At 43.5% G+C, this 26,034-nt stretch overlaps 1 protein-coding gene across 2 annotated transcripts; it reads right to left on the bottom strand.

Annotated features, from left to right (window-relative positions):
* Nucleotides 1-3,025: 3,025 nt before the first annotated feature.
* Nucleotides 3,026-25,612, bottom strand: kiz (kizuna centrosomal protein). 2 transcript variants are annotated; one of them, XM_056426358.1, is made up of 15 exons: nt 25,451-25,612; nt 24,651-24,713; nt 23,888-24,050; nt 22,481-22,555; nt 20,590-21,205; nt 20,245-20,506; nt 17,318-17,437; nt 16,452-16,616; nt 15,214-15,364; nt 13,022-13,178; nt 12,463-12,525; nt 11,016-11,114; nt 10,570-10,639; nt 4,443-4,489; nt 3,026-3,318 (listed from the first exon to the last, which is right to left on the bottom strand). In XM_056426358.1, exons 1-15 carry the CDS (start codon nt 25,522-25,524, stop codon nt 3,215-3,217), a joined length of 2,229 nt encoding a protein of 742 aa, XP_056282333.1. In that variant the 5' UTR covers nt 25,525-25,612; the 3' UTR covers nt 3,026-3,214. The 2 variants fall into 2 exon arrangements, with proteins under 2 accessions (XP_056282333.1, XP_056282334.1); XM_056426359.1 differs by lacking the exons at nt 23,888-24,050; nt 25,451-25,612 and having other exon boundaries at nt 24,651-24,710.
* Between the last annotated feature and the right edge of the window lie 422 nt (nt 25,613-26,034).

The raw sequence follows: 26,034 nt of genomic DNA, 5'->3' as shown, positions 1-26,034 counted from the left end.
GCTTTGTTCCAGGATTCTTGGGATCACTGTACTTTTATATTTACAACCTAAAAATGACATCTCGAGCTTTACTTCTGAGTAATATTTTGATGACGCCTCATGACCACTTCCTGTGCTGTACATCCTGCACAGCTACAACAAGCTTTGACTCGAAAGAAGTGTGTCAGCAAACAAAGACATCATATGAACATCAAGTGTTGCAGCTTTGTTGTTGATGAATCTAGCGATTCATTCAAACTTTTATTTCAGATTGAATGTCAAGATAGTACAAAACATTAAAATAGAATAAAATACATACAAAATCACAAGTAAAATACATAGCACTACAAATGCTTTATGAATAGACAGCTGTACCAATGTCTTCACAGCCCGATAAAACCATGATGATTTAATATATCAACCCGGCAGATAAATTTGTACATAACATTTCATAAAAACAGCTCTGAAAGTCTTGACTCCTGCAGCCTCAAACATTTCACTTGCAATAATTTTTCTCAATCGATTTAACTTAATTTAAAATGTCAGCAAATGGTGAAGAAGAGCACATGATGGGACCTTCAAATGTCTTGTTTTACCCAACAGCAGTCCAAACCAAAGACACATGTGAGAATCTCTCCGTTGATGATCAGACTTGCTGCAGACTGAAATGTGTGTAAAACTAGTTCATGATACACACATTTTGTCCTTGCTGCCTGTTTCCAGCTGGTGATGTGTGGTTCACCTGTTATACGCCCACTGATACGCCGTCAAACAGACACTGTATTTGTACAAAGCTGCATAGTGTCAGACCTTGACCTTCGCTAGACACGGTAGACGTGGAGCTCTATGGGCGCATACAGAAAGAGACATACATGTAAAGTAACCGTGAGATGAGGTCACACGTTGCCAATAGGCATGGTTGTTGTGCACATCATTGTTGTGCTTTCTCATTCGGCAAACAAATAGAGATCTCAACTTCTATTGAAGTTCCACACGACATTAGAAGCCCGAAATATTGCTTCAGAAATTAGCGCTGATCCCAAAGGTCACTCTTAATTGTTCCTAGTTACATTTTGAGGCCGTTGATGAAGAAAAGCCCTCATAACTGATCAGTTGTAGTGCACAGCGACAAATGAATAAAACAAAAAAATAGAGAACAAATAATTTCCTTCAGGAAAGAGAATCTGAATCTAATTGTTTAGGTTGCTTTCACAATTTTGCTTTTGACTTTTATATGAAAGGGAAACATGTGTACAGTGAAGAAGTCTCTCTGCCCTTTGCTCACCCATTGAACCAGTTTGAGTCATTTCAATCTGTCACTTTTCAAAATCAGTGAGAGTGTAAATCTGTGATAGTTTCACATCTGGTAAAGATACAAAAGCTTTAATTTCTCATTTCATAGAAACACAAAAGAAAGTGCTGGGAGTCAAGACCCACGAAAATATTTTATAATCCATTCCAGCATCAGGCATGTTAACTTTTACTGAAGTCTACATGTCTGCTACTTTAAAAAGTATGTTTGGACTGGAGTAATACAATTTGACTCATTCATACAAGTCTATTTCCATAATTTTTTTTAACATGAAACATTTATACGGCATCTCAGAGGTGAGCGATTTGGAGAGTAAACATTAAGACCTGGATTGCATTTATAAGGAGTAGTCAAATCTCATTAAAGAAATGTTTTACAACTAAATCAATACCGGAGAATTTAATCCATCAACTTTGTCGATCTATTATTGGTTGGTTATTGGTTTGAAGGCTGTAGGTAGGACACACTTTAATAGGCGAGCTTCTCTCAGACGTTCTCTGGAGCAGAACAAAAATGGCTGATATTAGTTATCCTTAGGATAATTTGAAGTGTTGAGGAGCAAAAATAAATAAGAAAAATGACATCACAAGTGGTATTGTAGTGTGAACAAGACATTTGTTTTCCATCCTCCCTCCCTTTTGAGACAATAAACATGGACGCCTTCACGAAGCGCCTGCTGTGAGAAGTGAGCGGTGCTCCGTCTGATGGCCGCCTCCCCACGACGGCTCAAGTAACGCAGCTCTCTCGGTGATGAAAGATAAAAACCTTCCACGTCCTCCCATGACGGGCGAGCTGGAATTCATCCTCGTCGTCTCTCCGGCATGGAATCAGAAAAGTGCCTTTTTTAAAAATGTTATTATGTTAGTACACATTAGTATAATATAACTCCCGCTCCCACCGCAAGCTATCGGCCACACACAAGTATCTGTTGACATGCTCCTTCACATGGATATTATGTTAGGGAGCCTTTTAGCAAACTCCAAATTATTCTGCCACAGTCCCTTTTCTGTGGTGGGTCAGGGCTGTCTGAAGCCATTATTGGTAATGAATGTGGAGTCCTACTTTAAAAGGTTCAGGCATGTAAAGTCACCTAAAGCTGACTAATGGAATCCTGCTGACACTGAATGCCAGGGGCTTTTACCACATCCCAGAATGGCAGATTTGTAAATTTACACGAGACATAATGAACTATGAATGTAAACTTGGGAATGCTGCCTCCCACACAGTAGCTGCGAGTTATTAATAGATACGGAGTGCTCAATGTGCCGCAAAAATGATGAACTGCAGAAGGCTATTGTGTGGTTTCAGCAACAATCCGGCTACTTGTGACTCATTTACACAATAAAGCAAAGGAATTTAGACGTGCGTCTTTGTGGGCGTCAAAGAAGCAAAAGAAGTGAAAATATGTGCGGCGGCGTTTGTTCGGGTGGATCCAAATATTCGTAGTTTGTTAGTGCTGCGACACTTTGCGCCCTGGGAGATGGGCCTCTTCAGCAGGTTCACAGGTCGCACAGCAGCGTGCCGAGTGGCCATTGTGCTTTGTCGTTTCACAGGTGACTCACATCACTACACTCGAGCATGCTGGAGGTAGAGCACTCGGAGATGCTCGCGGCATTCAAAATGCATGATTTTCCAGCCTAGTGCAAACAAATCGCTTTAAAAGATCAGTTTAATCTATTTGGAGCTGTTATTATGAGTCGGGAGAGTTGTTCAGATAAAGAGACTGAAGCAGGGTTAACATCAGAGTGCTGGACAACTCTTCACGCACTTTATCCAGCGGGAGAGCTGTCAACTTTATTATTTGTTTTTACAATGCAGCGTGCATATATGATTTACAACGCAGACCACTGGGAGACAAACTGCCTGAGACTATGCGGCAAAATAATGTAGTGAGTAAAAAAAAAAACATCTGCGGGGGAACTCTCAGTCAAAGAAGCCATTAATGTCCTTATTGTTTGTGTTGAACGGTTGAGGACGCAAGGCTGCTTCAATCTCCGAGTCGCTGTCTTCAGAGTCCCTCCAGAAAGCTATACAAAAAGAAATACGAGATTACAATATTATATTTCCCCGACTTCAAATGGAACCTTTCATAAATCTATATACTTTCTTTCTCCTGTTCATTCTGCGCTTTCTTTACAAGCGTTCCAATGATGAAGGCACTGGAGCTCAATCTTACCTTGAGTCTGAATGCAAGCGATGAAAAACCATTCACTTCTTCTCAAAATCATTCTCTCTTTTGATAAAGCCTGATAATTTGATTTAAATCTATGCCCCGTTCTGTGAATACAGATGATAGACATACAATGAGATTCGACCACTCAAGCCGTATTTAGAGGATTGTAATTTTATATTTATTTGGCAGCACAGGCCTTAACCCTTGTGTTGCCTTAGGGTCATTTTGACCCGAATCAATATTACACCCTCCCCCCGCCTTAGGATTAATTTGACCCCATTCAATGTTTAATGTCGGTGTTCTTTCGGTAGTCAACAAACAAACATAAAGTGCCTCACACTTAAACTTGGAAAACAATATTAATTCTAATAATTTTCTGGAGGTTTTAATTGCTGGCGTCAAATTGAACCCAAAGGGTAAAATATGTTAGTAAATATAAAGGTAACAGGAGGGTGAAACATTGAATCGGGTCAAAATGACCCAAAGGCGGGGGGAGGGTGTAATATTGATTCGGGTCAAAATGACCCTAAGGCAACACAAGGGTTAAGACATTTCTATTCAATCTATCGAGGAGGGAAGTGAGAGAAACTGAGAGGCAATCTGACACTAGTGGTCAACTGCAATCTGTAATATGAAGATACATGTTGATAATAACCAATGTAAAACATCAGACATATCTGCCTGCTCCCCATTATAATCAAGAACAATCAGCTGTTGAAGGGTTGATCAGTAACAGCAGTCCTGAAGTAGGACGTAGGACGTTATCTCTGAGAGGATGTAGGAAGTGCTCGCTGACAACATATGTCTACGCTTTCCTGGATTTGTCTTCAAGGTCATTCATTTCAACACTCAAAAACTGCATTTTCAGAGAAATATATTAAAAAAGCAGTTCAGCGTTTACAAAAAAATGATGCAAGTGAACACATGAACTTGTAATTTCAATTTCTTAGGACAATTGGAATGAGTGTTTCTACTCACCTCTGGACTGTTGGGTAATATGAACTTTAGAGTTTGTCTTCTCTTTCCTGGAAACACAAGGACAGTTATTAGCCTTCTAAAGTTATTACCTGAGGCTGTTTTTTAAAAATAAAACATGATTTTACACCAAAAAACAACCCAAAAAGAAGAAGAAAAGGCAGACAGACAGTGCAGCAGAGGGAACTTCCTTGACTCCTGTGTTGTGTAAAAAATGCTCTTTATTGAAGAATAGTCCCATAACCAGGGCGGTCAGGTTCCCATAGCTCTACTGATATCGCTTTGTAAATGTGTGAACCCCAAAAAGACTTTGATCTACCTCAATGCATATGCAACAAGCCCCTCCCCCCCCCCCAGTCCACTTTTAAAAGGCCTCATCTTTAATTGACATCATCACAGAGCCTATTCAAACCCACACGATAGCCTCATCATCTCCCAGGTTAGCATACATATCCATACGGCTTGTTTCTTTGGACCTTCTCGGAGATGGAGAGAGGAAACAAAAAACAAAAAAAAGATGCAGAGTTTGAAGCAGATGAGCTCTGGTGAAAAATACCCTGTTGTCTCCATCTGCATCAATTCAGACCCGTGACCTCTTTGATTGTCATCCTCTCAATCCCCTCATCTCCTCCGCTAAGTCTTGGCACATGTGACTGTACATTGAGTATAAGGAGCACATGATTCTGGCTGCGCTCCAATTGCTATCTTCCAAACTATTACTGCTTTGCACCACTCAAGGCAGCGCGCGAGAAAAAAAGATGCAACTCCCATTCCTAACTGTGAACAGATTGCTCGGTGCGAAACGCAATCTATCCACACATCATACAACCATTAGAATATAACCTATGTATTCACGAGCTGACGGGGCTTCGTGCAGGACATTTGGAGGATTCTTGCATCCGTGCCGACGGCATGTTGAACCTCAGGTGCTTAAATCAAGCAAATCAGAGCAGAGGCTGAATAAATGAAGCGCTGCCAAAAGAAAACGGAGAGCAAACACACAGTGAAAGATGATCTAACTATCTGCCTGCACATGACAGTGTTTTGGTAAAATAGAGGATTTTTGTTGTTTGGCACAATATGTCCAAATGATGGTTGGTGTTGTTCTGCCGAGACTACGTAGTGATTAGGAACAGAACACGGGAACTATTTCTACTTGGCAGAATCATTTCCTACTGACCGATGGCCGAGTGCAAATGAACATCATAGTAGTTTTTAAAGTGAATAGGAGATAAAGTACAGACGCTGAAGCACAACTAAACTACTGCATCCATTTACAACAGATCTCCACCGCAGCAGCAAAAATACTGCAATACTTCCTCTCCTTTGCCACAATAATAGCTGTTACGGAGAGTAAATTGGGCTTTTCTTTTTCTTGAACTCCCCCCTCCCCCGGGGATGGGAATAGTCTATCAGCTGTTCCACTTCAGTGAGGGACAGGGCTGATTTCAAGACAGGGCTATTACCATAGAGAGCCCAATCTGGATCTGACCCCACCAATCTAATATTCCGTTTCCATAAACATTTATGCCAGTTCATCTTCTGCTGAGTTTCCCTTAATTGAGGCAAATTATCTGAATATGTAAGACTGGGCTGTCCAGTGTTTTCACCAGCTCTGGTAGACAGGTAGACTGGTAAAATGATGCAAATTACAGCTATTGTACGGCCCACTTCCCCCCCCCCCCCCCAATGCCTCGCTCATTCTCTTTGCCTTTACAATTCATATTGTGTGTGTGATGGGTTTCATTTTCGTCGCTCAACTTGATGTCTGTGTACTTCCTTTATCAAACCTCTGTGTAGTTTTGTCGTTTTCTATGAGCCGAGTGAAAGCTCTTAAAGAATAACACCATATTTGAATCCAAGACAATCCGATCTGTAAGTTTAAAGTCCTTTTGAGAAGATTCTCTACATTTTTAGATACATATTCTTGTTCTTTCTTTTTGTTTGGTTGGCTACTCAGGGCGGCATCCCGACTCCGTTTTCCCAAATCAGTTGCGATATCTCAAGGTGTATCGACCGTGGAACAAACACACACAAACCGCTCCTGCAAATGCCTCACCAATACAAGTTTGAATGGAGTCAAGGCGTTCAGCCTAAACGACGCGCTGCACATCACAGTTTCGTGTTCTAGTTACAGTCGGACACCTAGCCACATTTCACACCTCTGAACTATAGTTTACTCTCAGAAAGAATGTGTCCAGCACTGTCGTTGTACATTGACAACAAAATATCACATGGGCGAAGCCATATTCATCCAGAACATGCCACGCTTTCACGCAGTCTCACTAATGGCCAAGCAAGACTGTGTTCCTCAGACTCACTGAGAAGTAGTCACATTAGGACCTGACAGATGAAATAATGCTTACCAAGCATTTAACACAGCTTTGCACACGCAGAGAGCGAGAAAAACTGCGGTTATTTACCATTGCTTTTTTTCCCTCTCTTTTTTCATAAACTCCTGCCACCCACACACAAATGCTAATAGCACAATAGCACTTTTGCGCAGCGGTGCTTGTCTACAGGTCAAGGGAGACCCATCACCTCATCATTCCCATCAACTCCTACTCCCATCCCAGCTATGACCCTGCAGAAACATTGTTTAGGCTCCGTTTAGATGTACTCTAGCGGGCCTGAATGGCAGCAGGATGTGGCGCTCCGTGGGGGCAAACAGTGAGAGGCAACTGTGAGTGGGCCCTCTCTAACATGTGAGTGCTCTCTGCTGGCAATGAGCGAGTACTGCAACTCAGAGGAAGAGGTGTTGGGGGGAGGGAGGGATGGAGGGGGGGAGGGAGGGAGGGGGGGCGCAATGATTTCAGCACAGCGGCGCTCTCCTCCTGACTGGTGGCAGTTTGGTGGAGACGGCCAGTGCGAGGGGCGTGGCTGAGGGACAGATCCTCTCATGTTGCTTTACCCGTAACCAATGTGAGGCTGGCCCCTATACAGTACACGCACATCTGCACGAACACAAGAATGTAAAGGAAATGACATGACCGAGTTAGAATAAAGAGCAAACCGACAACATGCCCTTCGAAGTCACCACAGATTTCAAAATGCATCTCCATCCTTTGTCCATTTTTTGTGTGCCCCCAACAGGGAGCTAAAGAGTAAAGAAATCCAAAAGCGTCCTTGAAATCAACAATGTACAGAAAGAGTTTGAAGGCCAACTTATTTTGTTTTTATAGAGCAATCTTTACAGGTTAGAGTAAGCTTATGTAGGACAGTGACCTCCTCTGGTTGGAGCCTCTACGTTCTCTCGACACCACTGTCTTGTTCTTTGATCGACTAATTTGTTGTCGAATGTAGAAAAAAGGAAGAAAAAAGAAGGGAAAATATGTTCAGTGCCATTCTCCAAAAACAAGCACTCTCAGAAGTGCAGACATAACATGATGTTGTCTGTTAAATTGTTTACATGCGTTTCCCTTCATACATCGTTAGATTTCAGAACAAGGAGCACGTCTTTCGCTCCGTCTCTTTGTCTGCTCCGGTCTCTCTGTCTCCGGCTATCTCTCTCTCTCTCTCCCGCCCCTCCCCTCCAGTCCTTTCTCTCAGCTCATGTATCTCACCCCTCCTTCCCTCATCCCAGTGAGCTGTCAGAGATCCACACATTGGCTGCCCGTGTGTGTGTTTGAGTGTGAGAGTGACAGAGAGAGGAGAGAGAGAGAGATTCTGATTTTGACATTTTGAGTGATTTGAGGTTGAATGCTTGAGCACATCCTGTTGTCCAATGCAAAGCTGGAAACCACTAATTGTTGAGTCAAGGTTTTTTGTCAAGCAGGCACTAGGCACAACAATCATCACACCGGCTGATGGCTGGAGGATTTTGTTTTGTATGTGTGCGTCTGTGCACATGTGTTCAAACAGGTGTGTGTGTGTGTGTGTGTGTGGGGGGGGGATGAAGGAATTAAAAGAAAAGGGAGAAGAAAAAAAAGAAAAACAAGAAAGGAGTGGCATCTGAAATGCCTACAGTAGAAAGGAGCACAATGATCCTTTGCACGGGAGGAAGCAGTGGCATGCACTCGCATACAAAGGGGAACAAGTGGTCTTTACATGGAGTGCAGCTGCTTATTAAGACTCACTCCTTCGTGCATTATTCCTTTCATCCCCACTCAACCACAAAGTAATTTTACTTTGCCACTCACAAAGACAGCAAAAGATTTCTAATGGACAAATCAGTCGCTTCCCCATGAGTTATAATACAATAAACAGCACATTCTATGAAAGTATCTGACTGAAAAACACTGTGTGGGAGAGAGCAAGGAAGAGAGAGAGGGGGGTGGGGGTGAAGAATATGAAAGACCTCAATTCTCTCCAATGCCATAATAGTGAAATGAGCACATATAAATGTGTTAAGAGTATCTCTTTGCATCTTGTATAGACTGCATGTATTTAATCTGTAAAGCTTATTAAGGCCCTAGTCATTGCTATGCAAAGCAGCACCCCGTGCTTTTCTCTCGCTTTTCAGCCGAGTGCAGTGTTTGGCCAATAGGACTGGCCCCCCGCCTCTCATTCTGCATTCATAACATGCAACATTTGCACAATGTATCTCTCAAAGGCCCTGAATAGAAGGCCTTAATACTCATGTAAACAACTGCAAACCAATTACTTAATGAATCGGGCCCACACATAATGAGGAGCCTCACAAAGGGCTATAAATGCATTTTTTGCACCAAAGCCTCTGCTTTAAACTACAATCCCTCTGCTGTCGTCCAGGCTTAACTGGCAATTCATAATTATTGTCTAAGACAACAGAGAGGAAGCCATTTCTGTATTTCGAGTCCAGCTCCATCCTCCTTTTGATGTCACTCATCAGCTCGCTGACAAAATAAAGCAAATAATTAACAAGTAGGGCGGCGGCGGGGGGGGGGGGGAGAGAGAGAGAGAGGAAAACACAGGAAGACTGAGAAGAAGAGGGGGCAAATAGATGACGGAGGGGCAAAAAGAGAGAGAGAGACGCACACAGAGAGAAAGGAGGGAAGCAGTGTTATGCTTCTACTTAAGTGCAGGGCTTCCAGACCACTCGTGGAAGCAATAAAGCGCACGGAGTGACTGCGGTAAGTGGAATGCTTAAATCGGAGCGTCCAGGAGAAGCAAAGAGAAGACGTGGGAAATAGTTGCATGAGCAAAGAAAGGCTTTTTGGCCACGGTGGCTGCCTCCTCCCTAACCCTCGTGAGATTACAGCATGCACTTCCACCCGTTCGTCAAATATTTTGCTTATGTCCACAATATGCGTCTCATCACCGCTTTGTTTCTATTCCTTTTTTCCTGCAAATTTAGTTTGATCACATTTAGGACAGGCACCACCTGAGAAGGTCTGGAGCTGAAATTGGCTCATGTTTATTAAAGAGGGTTGGCCACCGGGGCTAGCAGTGGCAGACATCAGCAGCTTTAAGGGCCACAATAGAGCCAGCCCATTAGGCCCTTCCCTGGGCTAATAGGCAGACGGGGAGTGCCTGCTTGCCAGGCCAGGGAGATACAGGCGCCAGCCCTCGTGTCAGCGTGGTGCCCAGTAATCACATGAAATCAGAGAAGATTATTCCTCATAACGTTTACCCAGCCATTACCACGGCCCGAATGGGTTCGCCGTGAAGAGGCGCTCTGAGGACCCGACACGCAATTGCAGATTTGATGAAGTCGTGTTGATATTCAAATGTAGCCGCGGCTGTGTTAGCTTCCAGCAAGCTATTTATCATTAGATCTTCTTTTTCCGAACCCACTTAGGGCTCTGATTTGAGAAGCCTAAATACTCTTCGAGGGTGAAAAATGAAAAAGGCATTTGTCCTTGTCAACACTCGAATCTCCGTCTTCCAAAACAGTCGTCCCCGATTCTCTTCTCGACATGATCGGTTTGCCTTCTGACGACAAGCCTGACAACAGGGGGATTTATTTTCGTGGTGGACGTTTTTTGTTTTTGATTTCTGAAACCCGGCTGAAGCCAGCGAACAGCGAACAGTGAGTGAGAGGGGGCTTTAGGGGCCTTTTGTCTTTGTAAGCGAGTTAATGGGTGGCGCCCCCTTGATCTTATGGAAATGGACAGGGAATTATGAGAGCGGCCATGCAAATGTACATCAACCACTTTGGTGTCTGGTGGCCCATTTCCTGTGGCCCGTTGAATAATAACAATGTTCTTACCGAGGGTAAGGGTCTTGATGTGAGGAGCGTTTGGCCCTCCCCAGGTCCTCTTCATGGCCATGATTTATTCCTTAAAAAGAGCAAACAGAGCCAGATAAAACCATTTGATTGGGACATCTCATCACAGGCTAATCTACAATACATACCAACATAGACATTTATGGTCAGGCTTATGCGGGACCAAGACTAGGCATCTCAATCTCAGTTCCTCTTGATATGCACACGGATTGTATATAAAGTGTGGAAGTCTACCATTGCTAAACATAAGATTATGAGCTAAAAAAAAAAGGTTGAGAAAACCTGGATTGATTGCTTATCGCTTACATTTATGAATACACAAAATATGGTCCCACTGTGATTATGAGAGGACATAAGGTCAGGTGTTGACCGATGGTTAGGCTCCCGTTGCTCGCTAGTTGCCTGGTAGAGTGGCCCGCATCCCTTACCTGAGAGGCCATCGTCGTCGTCCTCCTCCTCCTCCTCTTCAGAACTCTGCAGCCTTTCCTGCATGGCTGATTGTTTAAGTAACTGATAAGCTTGTGTCTCTGTTCTCACACACACACACACACACACACACACACACACACACACACACGGGAAGAAAAATGAGTCACTGTCAAATATTTGCTTAAAAGGCAGGTTTCCAACTTCCAGAGGTTTCCGTGTTTGATGAGACAACACGCTTCAGTAGCCGAGTCCTCTGGTCTCACTGCTGAACGGAGTGAGGGGGAAAACACGGCGCTCAATCAGCTAAGCTGTTGATTCTAGCCTACAGTAGGTAGCAACAGTTTCCATGAGCCGCAGCAATCAGCTTCTCACATTATCTCAGCATCCCCTACCGGGAAGGCAATGATTGATTTTCTGTTTTAAAAACACTCATAATTACTTTCCGGCACACTAAAGTAGGTATCATATTCGAGAGGAGCAAAGAGACTGCGTTGGCAGCAAAAAGAGAAAACAGGAAAAAAGAGTAGAAGTACATCATAAATGGTCTGTTGTCCCGATGAGGTCGCTGAAACACACATTTCAAATCAAATGAGAAATCAACAGTGTGCTCTTGAATGAGCAAATCCTAACACGCTTTACTTGGTTTCATAACAGAAGTAAGTTAAGAAGACATGGTATTTATAGTGTTATTCCACCCACACCACATTAGACAGGCATTGCTTTTACATGTGTATATATATTTGTTTTAAAGTATACATACATGCATTGCCAATTACTATCAGTTCCAAGGTCGTGGTATTTGATTTTGAAATTGATGTCCCTCACCACAGCCCCCTCCTCCCCCCCCTCCCTCGCAGAGTCTTTTGTCATGTTTTCTTCTTTTTTTTAATGGCGATGGCTCTTTTGATAAAGAGTAGCGATTGTAAACTGGACTCATGTGGCTGGCTGTGCACCTTGGGGATGCAGGCACATGAAACAGCCCGTAGGACATCGGATAGCCATGGGTAATATAGGGTTGCTTTACATTTCAGAGGTGCGGCTTCGGGATGGGCACACCAGCTGCTTCCAGGATGCCTTCACATCTAGTATTTTTCAAGTCCAGCCTTTCCAGAGCATTGTTTAGAAGATAATGAGAACCGATGACAGATCTCCTGCGCTTCCCACCCCGGCGTCCAGACTATTAACGCGGCCGCATTATGCCGGGCCGGCGAATTATCAACTTTGCCGGAACGCTTCAGGCCCGGCTGAAAACATAGCTCCTGTTTTCTCGGAGATAATTAGAGAGAACTAGCACAGCTCTTCAGGTGGTACTTTGACCCTGAATTCACCTTGATCATCCTGCCTCAGCCATTGTGTAAAAGAGCCTATTATTCACTGCAGTGGGAAGAAAACAAACCACAACATAAGGACAGTGTGAATGCTGGGGCACCGGCGATGCCTTTTTACCTCTAATAGGAACACTTTCCACAGGGCTTTCGTCCTGGCTGTCCTCTTCAGTACTTTGTAGTTCTGTAAGAAAGGGAAGCGCATAGTGAGAAGCAGTGGCAGGGAGGACGGGAGTCTCGGGATAGCAATGGGAATGGGTGGGGGGGAAGTCTTTCTTTCGCTCTGAATAGAATAGCCTGTAGAAAAACTGGGCTGGGAGGGATTAATAAAAAAAAAAAGCTCTATGGTGAAATTGATTTCTTTCATTAAAGCAAAGTTTTAGTTCTCTGCAGAGGTGGTTTGCAAAAAATAAATAAAAAATAGCAGCAGTCTACATTTGTTCGCGTTAATGGTCTCGTTTCATATTACTGTGCAAAGACAGAACATTTGGGATCTTTTGGACATTTGTGGGATTCTACTGGCAACTCTCACAAAACAGTTGCTGAGGGGAGAGTGTGTTTCTCACTGCGAGACAATGAACCCATTCCTCCGTGACAAATAACCACAACCCAACTAATACATATTGTGGTCCAATTATAATACTCCATGCTTATTTTTACTAGTAATAATCTTTAGTAACCTTGGATCTGCTGCTCCGGTACCGGCCTGGCAGGCTTCACATCCCCGCCAGCCAGGAGAGGAGGAGGACTACACGAAGAAGACAAGTCACTCCCGTCCTCTGCTGAGGGGCACTCCTCACTGGACCGGGACACAAGTGTCCTCAGCAGCACTTTGGCCTGTGAGCGGCACAAATTACAACCACACTCTTAATTGTTCCCATTTTGTGAAGGAAGTGTCAAATTGAACTCTCGCCGATTAGGCGAGTCATTTACTTTGGCCACGGCTGCTCGCACAGAGGTGCAGCCGCGGCGCCTGTTCAAACGCCAAGAGAAAATAACTTCAAATTCTCTCACACGTTGAGCCCAAAAAAAAGAAAAAAGAAGATTATTTTGCACACATTCACTTCCGCTCTCAATCACACTTTTTTTCTCTCCCTCTCTTCCTCCCTTTCTTCTCATCCATGAGATTAGAGAAGCGCCTAAAGAATGCAATCACCCTGGTGTTAATGTGCAACACGTTCCTGATATCTTCGCTCTTGGCGGCGAGAATGCAGACAAACTGCTCTTTTCCTCCCTCTCCAGCTCTTTAAAAAAAAATATCTCTGGCAAGATGAGGATACACAATTAAGTGGAGCTGTTCCGGGAGATGAGGAGCAGGGAGATGCTACACACCGATTTCCTTTCTCTCCTTTTTCCCTCCCCCCATATCAAATCCTGCCATCATCATAATCATCATCATCTCTCTTTCGTGATCAAAGACTGCCTCTCAGCCTCTGATGGCCATTTGCAACTTTTAATAAGCGCTAATAAGGGAGGAGATGATCAGGAGGACTTCGACAGTGGGTAACTTTAAGCACATTGTAAGTTGTTATCAGTCGGTTGCAGTGAAGACTGACAATGAACATGCTTTCATTTTCCTCGAGGGGGAAGAGAGGCAAAAACATGCCAATCTGAGCTTGCCACTTGGTATTTGATGTCGCAGCACAATAAAAACTATCTTGATACTTGTCCCCGATATCGGTCTTTGTTTTTTATTTTTTTTATTTAGTCAAATGTACCGTGGCTTGAGGGCTTTTCGCGGACCCAGTGCATTTTAAATATCAATGAATGCAACTGTTAGCACTTGAATATTCAAAGGACCTATTTGAGTGTGTGCATGCGAGCTGCATGCTCCCATTTGTCGGAGTGGCCGGGCTGTGTGGCATTGCGTGAATGGAAATTTCTGTTTGCTCTTGTGTGAGGGGAGTAAGCTGTTGTGTGAAGGGACAGAGAGGAGGGAGAGAGAGATAAATAAATGGAGAGATGGAGAAATAGAAGGAGGGACAGAGAAATAGATGGGAGTAGATGGGGGGAGAGATTTTTTTACTCAGGATTTTCCTGATGCACTTGGACAAAATGATGTCGATGGCAGTGCCTCTGTTCCTTTTGTTGGTTCATATTTTCAAGAGGCTCTACAGTCTCCCTCTTTGCCTCTCTCATTGCGTCGGGGACACTGGAGCAAGACCTCTGAGCCACAAGAATCCCCCACAAGCTGAGCCCGCAGCAAATAATAACGTTAAAACCTGCATGCGTATATGATCATTCCTACACTTTACGGAATTAAAAAGTGTGATTCCTGACACACCTCTTGACCTTATCTTTGGGTTTTAAGTGTGGATATGAATCGCAACGTCTTTCTTTGTTTAATTGATCTGCAAAAGGTCAATGCGAGGGAAATCTAAAATAATCTTGTCCGTTGTGGAGAGGGTCCCAATGGCTCCCTCATTCAATCGCACCCAGCTGATGGCAATACTTTTGGCTAATGCCAAATTAAAAGCAAGTGTTTCTCACATGAATACGCCACGTGAGATGAAAGAAGCCAAGCAGAGGCTGTAATTTGCGATTAGCGCATGGGTCAGGGTTTCCCTTCTGTCTAGGTCAACGTGTGGAGCAATCTGATGAGTCGGCAGCCGGGGCTTGGTTTCAAACACCAGACACAAAGAGGGCACTCAGTACCAACTACAGCACTCTTAAGAAAAAAAAGAAGAAAAAAACACATGTAAAGAAACAAAAACACTCGCCATTCAGGAGAAAAGAAGAAGAAGAAAAAAGAAGGCATGCCACTGCAATCATATGTGCCTGTGTGGGTGTCAGCAAATGTAAGTGTGTGACCTCCTATTTGTGTGTGTGTGTGTGTGTGTGTCTCGGCAAGTGTGCGGGCCTCCAACGCTACCTGGTGGCTGTAGGTGGCATGGCGCTGCAGCAGCAGCGGCGTGAACAGCTGGACCAAGCGCTCAGTGCTGAGGACACGGCGCTCCTTCAGCAGAAGGGCGTGCTTGAACCAGCGATCCCACAGCCGAGCAGCATCGGGAGGGAGGCTGGCGCTGTTGGCGAGGGTGGGGGTGGTGGGAGAGAAAGAGAGGCTGTCTCACTGAGTACACACAGTGGGAGAGCTGTAAATAACTTACAATTACACCTCCTTGCAGTGAGAGATGCTTTGATTATCAGGAAGACGGAGATAGCTTTCACATTTGACCATGAATATAATTCGTTTGTCACAGCATTTATTTCATTTTCTTCCACGAAGCCTTTTCAAAAGGATGCTCGCCAGTCCGTTTGACCACTTCAGAAGATGAAGAAATATGAATTCCCGTTAAACACTGAATAGACAAGACACCGCAATACAGCACCTGGTTGAAAACTAGATTAAAAAGGGCCAACGGGCATGTCCACAGAAAAAGAGAGGAAGGCTGCGAGATGTGTTTCTGTGGATCGAGTGCATAGCAGGGGAGGTCTCGGTGAAATCAATAGGGTAGTGAAGCAAAGCAGGGATTTGGCTCAGAGTATAACTACTCATTACCCAAAGGACTGGAAGTCACAGATAGGGCATTTTAATTTACTCATGACATTCACCCATGTGGCGTTACCGCGGGAGGTGACACCCGAGATGACCTTTACATTTGTGGAAAACGGAGACTGTATTGAATGGTAGAGTGCAATACGTCAGTGACTGTTGTGATTGCGTGCCCTCTCCTGGTCCAAGGGAGAAATAAATACAATATTTATATATATTATTATATATATAAAAGAGGAATTTACTTTTACTGTAAGCGTGGTCTCTGTCTCTATTGAACCCTATAGCTCTCAGAGCATTGCGATGTTGTGCTCTGAATTACTCTGTTATAGCTCTAGGTAGTAGAGTTCAACATGTCAGGTTATACACTAAACACACACTGGACTACAACTATATTTGACCATAGAACTGCTTTTATCCTGGCATGTCAGATGTTGCACCGTCACAAACGCAACACAATGCAATGTATTGTGAAAGTGAAAAACAACACTATTATTTTACATTTATATTGTGCTTTACAATCTCAAGTGTCTTTTTTGATCAAGGGTAAAACAAACACACAAAAAACACTGAAATCAGTGGTTGATTTTGGGTTCAGAGAAACCAGGAGGCCGTACCTTATTTCATGCGGCTCAGTGCTGGACTGGTGAGCACTCACTAGATCCTGTGGTAGCAGGCAGCCCGCCGCCGTGCTCCATGACAACCTCTGAAGCTCACGAAGGATGACTGCTCCACATGCTTCAAGGTCCTCGGCATTCAAGCCCGCTCCACGGTTACAAAGGCTGTCCGATATATAGAGAGCAGTCAGCTATTGCCATGGAGCCCTGGGCTCAGGCGGGTCAGGAGCACATGGAGTACATCCAACAGCTGCCAACACTTCAGACACACAGGATACAAGTATGATCATACACACCGATGCACACGCACACTCGCTCACATAATATCACAGCCCGACTAAACATTAGACCGAGGGTCCTGACACAAGATGGCCACTCTCTTCTCGAGTGAAGATTGTGTTGACATCATTTACAACACTCGTGTTTGCGTATTAGGGGATGCGTGTAAACTGGGTTTAAATGGGGAAAGAGGAGCTTTTCATTTTACAGACATTTATCCATACTTTACGACAAGAACTCCAATTATGGTAAATTAATCATGCTATGAAATATAAAAAGGCTTATGGAAAATAAGCCCAGACTAATGAAACACATTCTCTATCCTCCATCTCCCTGACTCCCAATAACAATTCAACAGGGCGGTTACTATAACAATCCCATGTGTTTGAAAAACCCCTCAGAAATAAAGACGTGTGCATGTTGGTGATGACACTTCATCTAAAGTGAGAGCCCTTGGCAGAAGGATAATATGTTTTCCCCGTCTGCACAAAATGCTCCATGGCCGTTAAATAAATATACACAGCGGGTTTTTTTAGAGGGGGAGGGATGAGATTGTAAAGTGGGGGGAAAGTCATGAAGGGTGTCACCTGATAATTCTATTGAGTTGTCTTCCATCAATCGAAGAACCCACGTACACACTGGTCCCTTCGCCATGGAGTCGCCCTTCGACGTCGTCCAGCAGATTAAAGAAGCCTTCCTGGTGGAGACTAAATACATATTACCCATTAACGTGGCGAAAAGACATACAAACGGAGGCCAGATGATCGATTGGCCTGCTATGTGTAGTTGAAAAAGAAAAGAAAATCAATGCTGCGTTTTACCAGGCAATTTCCTTGAGGTACAGTACTCAAGGACTGCAGGAGGAATCGGATCATTACGGTAGCGCCACATCACAGGACAATGGAAAGGATGTTCATGATGACACGTGGCATTCAAAACTAGAGCTTGTAAAATTAGCTGCCAATAAAATCAGATTTTAACAGTTCAATAAATGTCTGACAAAACATCGTCATAAATATTATATGATATTATAGAAGAATTTTTTTTAACAACTATGTAACCACCATCTCACCTTAAAAGGAGAAAAAAAGCTCCAAAATGATTTCTTTTGGTGAGAGATTTACACTTTAATCTGGTCCTGTTTGAGGCGGCAAAATGAGAAATGGATGCCTAATGCATGTGGATATTGGGAATCCATCTCTTTCTTGCGCATTAAGCTCTGGGTGGCCCTCATTGAATTCTCCCATGAAACCCCAAGCCGAGAGAGCCTGAGCCCCCCTACATAAAAGGGACCAAAAAGAATTTATGACAATCTGTAATGGGCTCCTGGGTTAGGGGTCAGCAAACAATTGCTCCCTCTTTTTTGCAGGTTGTTTCCTGGTAACATCCTGATTAAGCTGGCAGCTTGAATAATATCCATGACATTCTGTAGTGTGCAATCCGTCTGTGCTAAGTCCTCTTCAGTGAGGCTGAAGTAGCATAGGCAAAAGCTCCATCTTTTTCTCTCTCTCTCCCTCTCTCTCTCTCTCCCTTATCAGCATGGGCCTTGAAATAATCATCTTTCTTTTTTTCCACTATATTTGTCAACGCTCTTCAAAAAGAGACCTTTAGAGGGGGAGAAAGTGAATTAGTTTGTGTTTTTCTGCAAAACCACTCTCTCGCTCATTGTGTTGTCGCCAGCTTTCATGTCAAGGTCCGCAACCTCACTTTAGATGCTGCCGTTGTCCGCGCGTCGACATCATCAGGGGCGTATTCTTAGCCCAGAGGAAGAGGTCAGCCTCTCTGCTGCGATATTGGTCGACGGTGTACAGTACGGGCTCCAGTGGGATTTACCACGCGGAATGGTCTCATTGTTGAGTGATTGGTGTCAGAAGGAGCTCACCTTGCAAGGCAGACGGCAAATATAACACAAAGGCATGGAAAAATAGACCACAAGTAAGAACACTTTGAGTGCAGGGATGAATTTGGGATATGTCCCACCACACTGTGGGTACAAAATACTGCGTGGCGATGTGCAATAACTTCAGAGACGAGATCGAACCAGATAAACCTTCCGAGCAAAGTAAAACAATTAAATTAAATTAAAAGTAATGCCCTAATGACATTAGAAAGAAATATATAATTTTTTTTCACGTCTATATATCTGACATTCCATCTCTAGACGAGAACTGGATTTTTTGTTGTTGTATGGCGTGCTGTCCCCAATGACGCAGAACCATCCAGCAGTTCAGGGACGACATATTTGAGAGCAGGACACATTGAGGCCATTATGGTGAGTCTGGAAGAAAAAACCTGGAGGATATTTCAGTCATGTGCCCTCACTCACCCCAGGCATGCTGGAGGAGAAATATAATGGGATAATCTAATGAATTGCCAAGGCTTGTTTTTCCTGACTGTGAGCTGAATGGAGGGAGCGATATAAACTCTAACCTGAAGAGAGAGAGAGAGGGAGAGGATAGAGCCTGGATGCTCTCTGAGCTTTACATCAAAGCCTCTGGGTTTCTCCTCATACACAGAAGCTCTTGGTGTGAACAATGAAAGCGGCAGCCCCCACTGTCGTCTCCCCCGTGCAGGCTAACTGCAGCTCCTCTTGAGGTCACGCCATGAATAGTATAGTCGAGCCCACACAAACGCATGTCATGAGCACGCTAAACTCGCGGGGAGAAAATAAAAATCCCACTTTTCATCATGTCTACTAAATGCTAAGAAATATCGTGTTTGTGGGTGCTTAAATCGGAAAAAGTTAAATAATGTTTAACAGTAAACAAGCATAATGTACACACCAAGGACAGGAAAAAACACGCACAAATAACAGACTGTCCCTGAGAATATGGTAAAGAAGAAATAATTACAAAAAGAGTTTTTCTCAGCTTTTATCAAGGACATGAGAGGTCCTGTTCATAAATACAGGATATTGTAGGGAAATTCCGAACTCTGGGCACAAACATTCACACAGGCTTTTCTGTGGCTCTAACCCCATCCACAATTATCCTTCAACTCCGAGGCCATCCTCACGCTAAGGATTTGTGGCTGTAAGTGCTGTCCACATGCCCACCCTCCACAACACTCTATGGTGCCACACATTTCCTCCTCCACTGGGGACTTCCTGAGGTCTCTCAAGCAGAAAATTGCTCTGTTACAGCATTATCTTGGATTATGGCAATACTGCCGGTGACAGGTCCTGAGCTCTCCCTGTAAGATGCATCGCTGCCGCCACCGCAGCTGCCGCCGAGCCACAGCGAGCACGGCGGCATGGACCGTGACTCCCACAATCCCCTCTGACAGCCTGTGATGCGATGGTGGCAAGGACTGTACGGTGTCTTCACCTGCTCCTATCACTAACAGCCCTCTGTGGTTCAGCGTGGCTGTGCAGAACATTCTCCTTTCTCAGCTCGCCATATAATCTTAGGGGGTGAGAAAGAAACCCACTGACTGTGTGTTGCCATAAAGCCGTTTGTTAGTGTTTTCCTCCCCCTTTCCAGACGACAATGTACAGAAGTCATACACAATGTACCTTTCCAATGTCACCCCTGGAGCTGAGGATTCACAGTTTATCTGTGGTGCATTCTTGGACCCGTCAGAGTGGTGGGAGGATTCGGGACTGTGCTGATTGCGATCGTCATCGCTCGCTCCAGAAGTGGCATTCCTCTCCGATGCCACACTCTCCGGCAGATCCTCATCCAGGTCAGATTGTGTCAGCGAAAGGGACAGGTCACTAGCACTGCTCTCCGACAAAAGCACGTCGGAGCTTGGTGTGCCGACGCTTCCGCGTCCACCTGAATGGGAACGCATTGAATATTTAAGTAAAAAAGGCGGTAAAAAAGATATTGCAAGATAAGCGAGGAATGGCATCGCACACCTGGTATATCCTGAGCTTCTTTTCCGAAAGTGGTTTGAGGCGTGAAATGGCCGAGACCTCCCCCCCCCCAGTCTTCCATTACGGGGGGCTGATGAGCCACCTCTCGGGAGTCAGTGTGTTCTGCAGGGGAATTCTCAGCCTTCATGAGTCGACTGATGCCGGGAGACGGACTCTTCTCAGGACGCGTTAAGGTCACCGGGAGTGAAGGTTCTCGTTCATCATCACTTCCAAAAGGCAAGCTTGTTAAGGCACAAATGGACGGAACAGACGGGAGCGCCGCCATCGTTCCTTCATGTTTGTCACTCAAATTACCGCCGTCAGGGGAATCGTTTGAGGCTGAAATGTCATCTGATAAATGTGCTCGCTTGCTGGCGGCATCCTCTCCGACAACTCTGAAGTCCTTCAAAAGGCCACTTGGTAGACGTTCGCGGGAGTGCACTGTGCGATTGGGTGAACGATGCAATGCTTGGTGTGAGTGTACACTCGTGGTGTCAGCTTCAGCGTCAGCCCCTCTGGAGGCCTGGCGGCCCATAAGAATTACCGCCGGTGGTTGTGTAAAACCCAGAGCCGAGTGAGAGAGGGAGCGGTCCTGGTACTGTCTGTGCACGGCTTCATCCTGCATATATGTGGGGGGAAAATAACAATATGAAATTTACAAATTAAAAAAATATTTTTTAAAACCCTCCAAGGACTTCACATGTCTTGCTTAGGTTGAATAAGCCTGGTTTGAAAGAAATTCAACTCGAGTATGTTAACCATCCACTTTACAAATATGAATGAGTGCATCGTATTTGGGCCAAGGTCAGAATGCTTTTCACAACATCTTTCACAAGAATGTTTCAGGATCAATGTTTTAACTTTTCATCTTATTAGAAATCCTTTATACAAGTTTGTATTCATGTCTGCAATGTCACCGGGGGGGGGGGGGGAGCAAAAAGGCCTCCCTCCAAACATAATAACAAAAAGCATGGCTTCTGTTTCTTTTCTGATAAGCGTCTTAAATACCAAACAGTTAGCTATTTAATAACATTCACTGTAAACCATGCAGCCTGGCCAGCAGATCCACAAAGTAGGTAAAAAAAAAAAAAAAAGAGGAAAAGTTAATTTCTTGGCTGAGTGATTCCATCGGTAGCTGCAGGGCAAAGTAGAAAGTGTTTCACTAAAGTAGCAATTGATTCTTCTATCAATCGGCGGCACGCGTGTGCTCTTCCAAGGAATGTATTAAATATGAAAATCATATCCCGTTATCATCTGTCTCCAGCTTTCAGCCCGGTAAGCTTCCCTTAATGAATGCTGCAGCCTGAGGGACACGCACACTGCCAGCCAATGGCTTGTATGCATAATGGAGTGACGGTACCATTTTGCTCATTACAATATCGACAGGCTGACGGGGGTTTGCACACAGTTACAAGTGACTGCTCTAGACAGCATGCTCCAAGTTATTATGAGATGTCTAAGACATTTCATCTAAAAGAGCTTTAACTGCTTTAAGTGACGGGAGAAAGCAGCTACGGACTTGAACTACGTCGCCGGTACAGATGCACCAGCTAGGATTAGACACCTGCGCTATTACAGATACACAGTTTAAATGTAGACTCCTCTACTGATTTACCAGGCATAATGTTTACTCGTCGTTGTTATTCTAAACCTGAACACATAGCTTGATAGAACTGAGATTTGCATTAAACTTGTAAACATTAAAAAAAGGATCCAACATTTTTTTTTAAAAGCAAGTGCTATTTTTCAACCCAAAAAAGGATGTTTAGAAGGATGCGTGCACAAAAGCGTGACACGCAATCACATAGATATGAAGTGCGTGATGTACAAATATGTTACTTCCGAGCATGAATCCTATTCTATTACCATACTAATAGTGTATGTTGAAGATTACCTTTGCTGCATCAAGCCCTTTCTCCATACACTTCTTTGCTTCCATGAATCCGGAAATCTTTTTGAAAACGTCAGCCTGTAAGAGATGTAAAGACAGAATGATGCAGAGATAAGAGTACGATAGGAGCAGAAAAGGGCAGAAAGATGATAAACGTAACATATAACTGACGTGTGACAGGCAAACTCACTCTTCATGCAAACACTAGGAATTGTCTGTTATAATGCCACGATAGAGTTGTAGAATATTATCTGCATGTGGTGTAAAAGCAGAGCGTATGAGAGCAGAGGTGACAGCGTCAAGCATCAGTCAATCACAACGGGTTTTCCCAAGTGAGTGCCCTCTGTGGAGCTGCTGACACCCTTTAACATTTATCTGACCGGCCACAGACTAATTTACTGCATTAATCCCAACTCCAATTAAAAAAAACCTAATGCCCATTTGAAGGGCACTTGGATTAGCTCAAACATGCCCAACCTTTTAATCAAAACAATGGCAGTTTACAGAAGCAGACCATTTAAAAAAGCAGCTTTCATGAATTCTCATTTGCCCACTCTTTTTTTTCAAATGTTAACCAATATGAATAAGGATTACACTTAAATCGTCATATATGTACGCACCTCACCATGTGCACTTTCAAATGACTCGCTTTGCATTGGAGATTTTTTGTTTTTCATTGCGCCAATAACAAATCAACAACATAATTCAGGGTGATTTAATACAATGGAAACGACGAGCAACAGGACCACCAAAATAACAACAAACATGTAGGACTCATAAAGCATCAAGAGGAAATAAACGAACTGCTTGAGGGGAGAGAATGACTAAACCTCTGGAGCACTTCAGAGTCTCTATATTGGGCAATTAACTCAGCGAGTCATAATTAGCCAATTTTGTTAATTTGATATTAAGCTGTCAAGCACTGTCGTTGAGTTTTAAGTGATAATCTGACTGGCTTGTTGTTTTCCCCCTCGTTCATTTGCTTGTCGTGATAAATTGCAGTTTGAGTGTTTACTATTGTCACATTAAGCAACTGCAAGCATTGTTTTACACTTTGTTAAATTACAGAAATGGCATTAAAGCAAACGTGTATCTCACACATGCTAAAACAAAAAATGTACATTGTTTGCAAAATTATTTTGTATTCTAGGTCTGAGAGTTTATTATTCCTATTCTAAAGTCTGGGTGTATTGGGTAGAATTGTATTCTTTTTTTTAAACCCCAAACTCTATAAACATTTAAATGTAATAAAATATTTGAGAGGAAAATATAATTGTCTAAACCTGGATACACCTTATGTGCAGGGAGTTTGTTCAGATTGCCCTTAATTAATAAAACTCCATCCACTAAACAACTACATGTATGTGTGTGTGTGTGTGTGTGTGTGTGTGTGTGTGTTTTGTGTTATACCTTTTGTTGTTGAAGGAGACAATGGTCTGGACAATATTCCTTCATGCTAATTTCTATGCACTCCACATCTCTCAGAAGCTCAAGGTTTCTCATTTTTGCTCGTGCTCCCCTGTCACAGATTTCCTTGAGATAACTGCGCAGTTTGGAATGCTTTATCTGTGAGCTGAAGGCAGTGAAGAACTATTATTCCAAAGAAATATTATCGAGGAACATTGTCAAAAAATAAGAGCTAGAATTTTCAGAGGAAAAAGGTTGAGCACAATATCTTTTTAATGTAAATATCACTCAACTCCCCTATCAGCTGTTCTGACCTGTCACATTATTATTTATGAGCATCAATTTACTATAAAAACACTGTTCAGCTTACATCCAAAAGGTGCAATGTGCTTCACACACACACACACACACACACACACACACACACACACACACACACACACACACACACACACACACACACACACACACACACACACACACACACACACACACACACACACACACACACGATGTTGTTTATATGCATGTCCTTTAAACATATATATATATATATATGAACCATATATATATTTATTTATCATAATGGTAATTTTGCAATATATATTTCAAATAGAACATTAATATAGGGCTCTCTAATTAAAGGTCTCACAATATCAAAGATACAGCTTAAATATTAAAGTCAAATTATAATAACAGGGCATGATAAATCAAGGTATATAAGAACAATATATGGACTGATGTACCGTAAATCGGTGCAACTTACATTCTGTTATCTGATCTGGAGTAAGCAAACAGGTCCCTCTCCAGCTCCAGCCTCCGTTTCTCCCTGCACAAACACAGGTTTGCGCGGTTAATTAATGAGTAATTATCAATATTAACACCACTTTCCTATTACTTTACTTTATGTTACTCGTTAACAATGTGTAACACGTGTGCTAATGTTGACGTGCGAATACGCTACGTTACATAACTCAAGCTAACGGGGTGCATGCGTTTGTTATTGTTGATGTACTGTACGAGTTGGCTAATGCTAACTCCATGACAAACAAGCGCGAGCGTTAGTTTCAGGCGAATTTGGCAAATATCTATGTGGATGCGAACGGTGCACCATGTCAGATGAGCTTAACAATTTTCTACATGCAAGAACAGCCACCACAGCACTGCTTGTTTGCTAAAGAGCTCCCAAAGTAAACTGCACTGACTCCGCTGCTAGTTAGCCAGGTAGCTAGCCGGTGTCACGGTTAAAGAAGCGACCGTGCTAACTGGCGACTTTGAATCAACGGTCCGTGTTTGCCGTAGTTACAGACAGCTGTTGAAAATAGGAAGAGAACACGTAGCTGCACAATTTGTATAGTATATATTATTAAGTATATGAGAGGGGTTTAAAACAATTAAACCAAGCGGCATTCACGAGAACAGCTATAAGTGACGTGAAAAGTCGGCAGTTAACACGGTCGCCTGTTAAACCGTAACACCGGTTCCCTTCGTGTGGGAGAAGGAGGCTGATCAGAACTCGTCTCTACTAGGCCACGTCCCGCCAACGAAAGAGAAGGGGGGACTCACCTCTTATGCATGACTTGTTGAATCGATGTTATCTTCTCGTAATACTTTTCATCACTGCGAGCCATGTTTGCCATTTTCGTGGCGCTACTCCAGAGCCGAGGCAAGGGAGGTGGGAGATGGAGGAGGACGGCCGGTGTTTACATCGGTTACCAAGACCACCGCTTCCCAGAAATCCCCACTGATAAAAACAGAGAACACGTGGTGCGAGTACGGGCGCGAGCCCTTTCTTTTTAATCTTCGGTGTACATGGTCGAGGTATGCTGTTTACGATCGTTTGGTCCCGCGGTCACGAAATTAATACAAACATTAAAGTCAAGACACATTTTTCAGGTAAGAAAAACTGTAGTCCGTTCACCAACAAGTATTTGATATTTACTGAAACAGCCCTTTTAGTGTAAAACGACATAGGCCTAAAAGTAAATAGTGTTTTTGTTTACTACGAGTTAACCGTAGTAAACAAAAACCCATTTAAGCACACATATAAAGGAATTAGTTAACCTAATTTTCTAAGTGTAAATGATGCCTCGAGAATTTGGACTGTAAACTCCAGAAAGACCCCCGTTTGCGTGCACACGTCTGCAACA

Source organism: Pseudoliparis swirei, chromosome 11 (genome assembly GCF_029220125.1).
Source record: "Pseudoliparis swirei isolate HS2019 ecotype Mariana Trench chromosome 11, NWPU_hadal_v1, whole genome shotgun sequence".
Lineage (NCBI taxonomy): Eukaryota > Metazoa > Chordata > Actinopteri > Perciformes > Liparidae > Pseudoliparis > Pseudoliparis swirei.
The sequence above is the reverse complement of the archived record's forward strand: the minus strand, read 5'-3'. Positions and strand labels throughout refer to the sequence as shown.

What these genes read in the sequence shown, in the direction of transcription:
- kiz (XM_056426358.1), bottom strand. Translation starts at nt 25,524, where the DNA reads ATGGCAAACATGGCTCGCAGTGATGAAAAGTATTACGAGAAGATAACA. An exon ending in AAGGGCTTGATGCAGCAAAG is followed by an intron (nt 21,206 to 22,480) that starts GTAATCTTCAAC and finishes ACATATATGCAG; the next exon opens with GATGAAGCCGTGCACAGACA. An exon ending in CCAGGGGTGACATTGGAAAG is followed by an intron (nt 17,438 to 20,244) that starts GTACATTGTGTA and finishes ATATGTATTTAG; the next exon opens with TCTCCACCAGGAAGGCTTCT.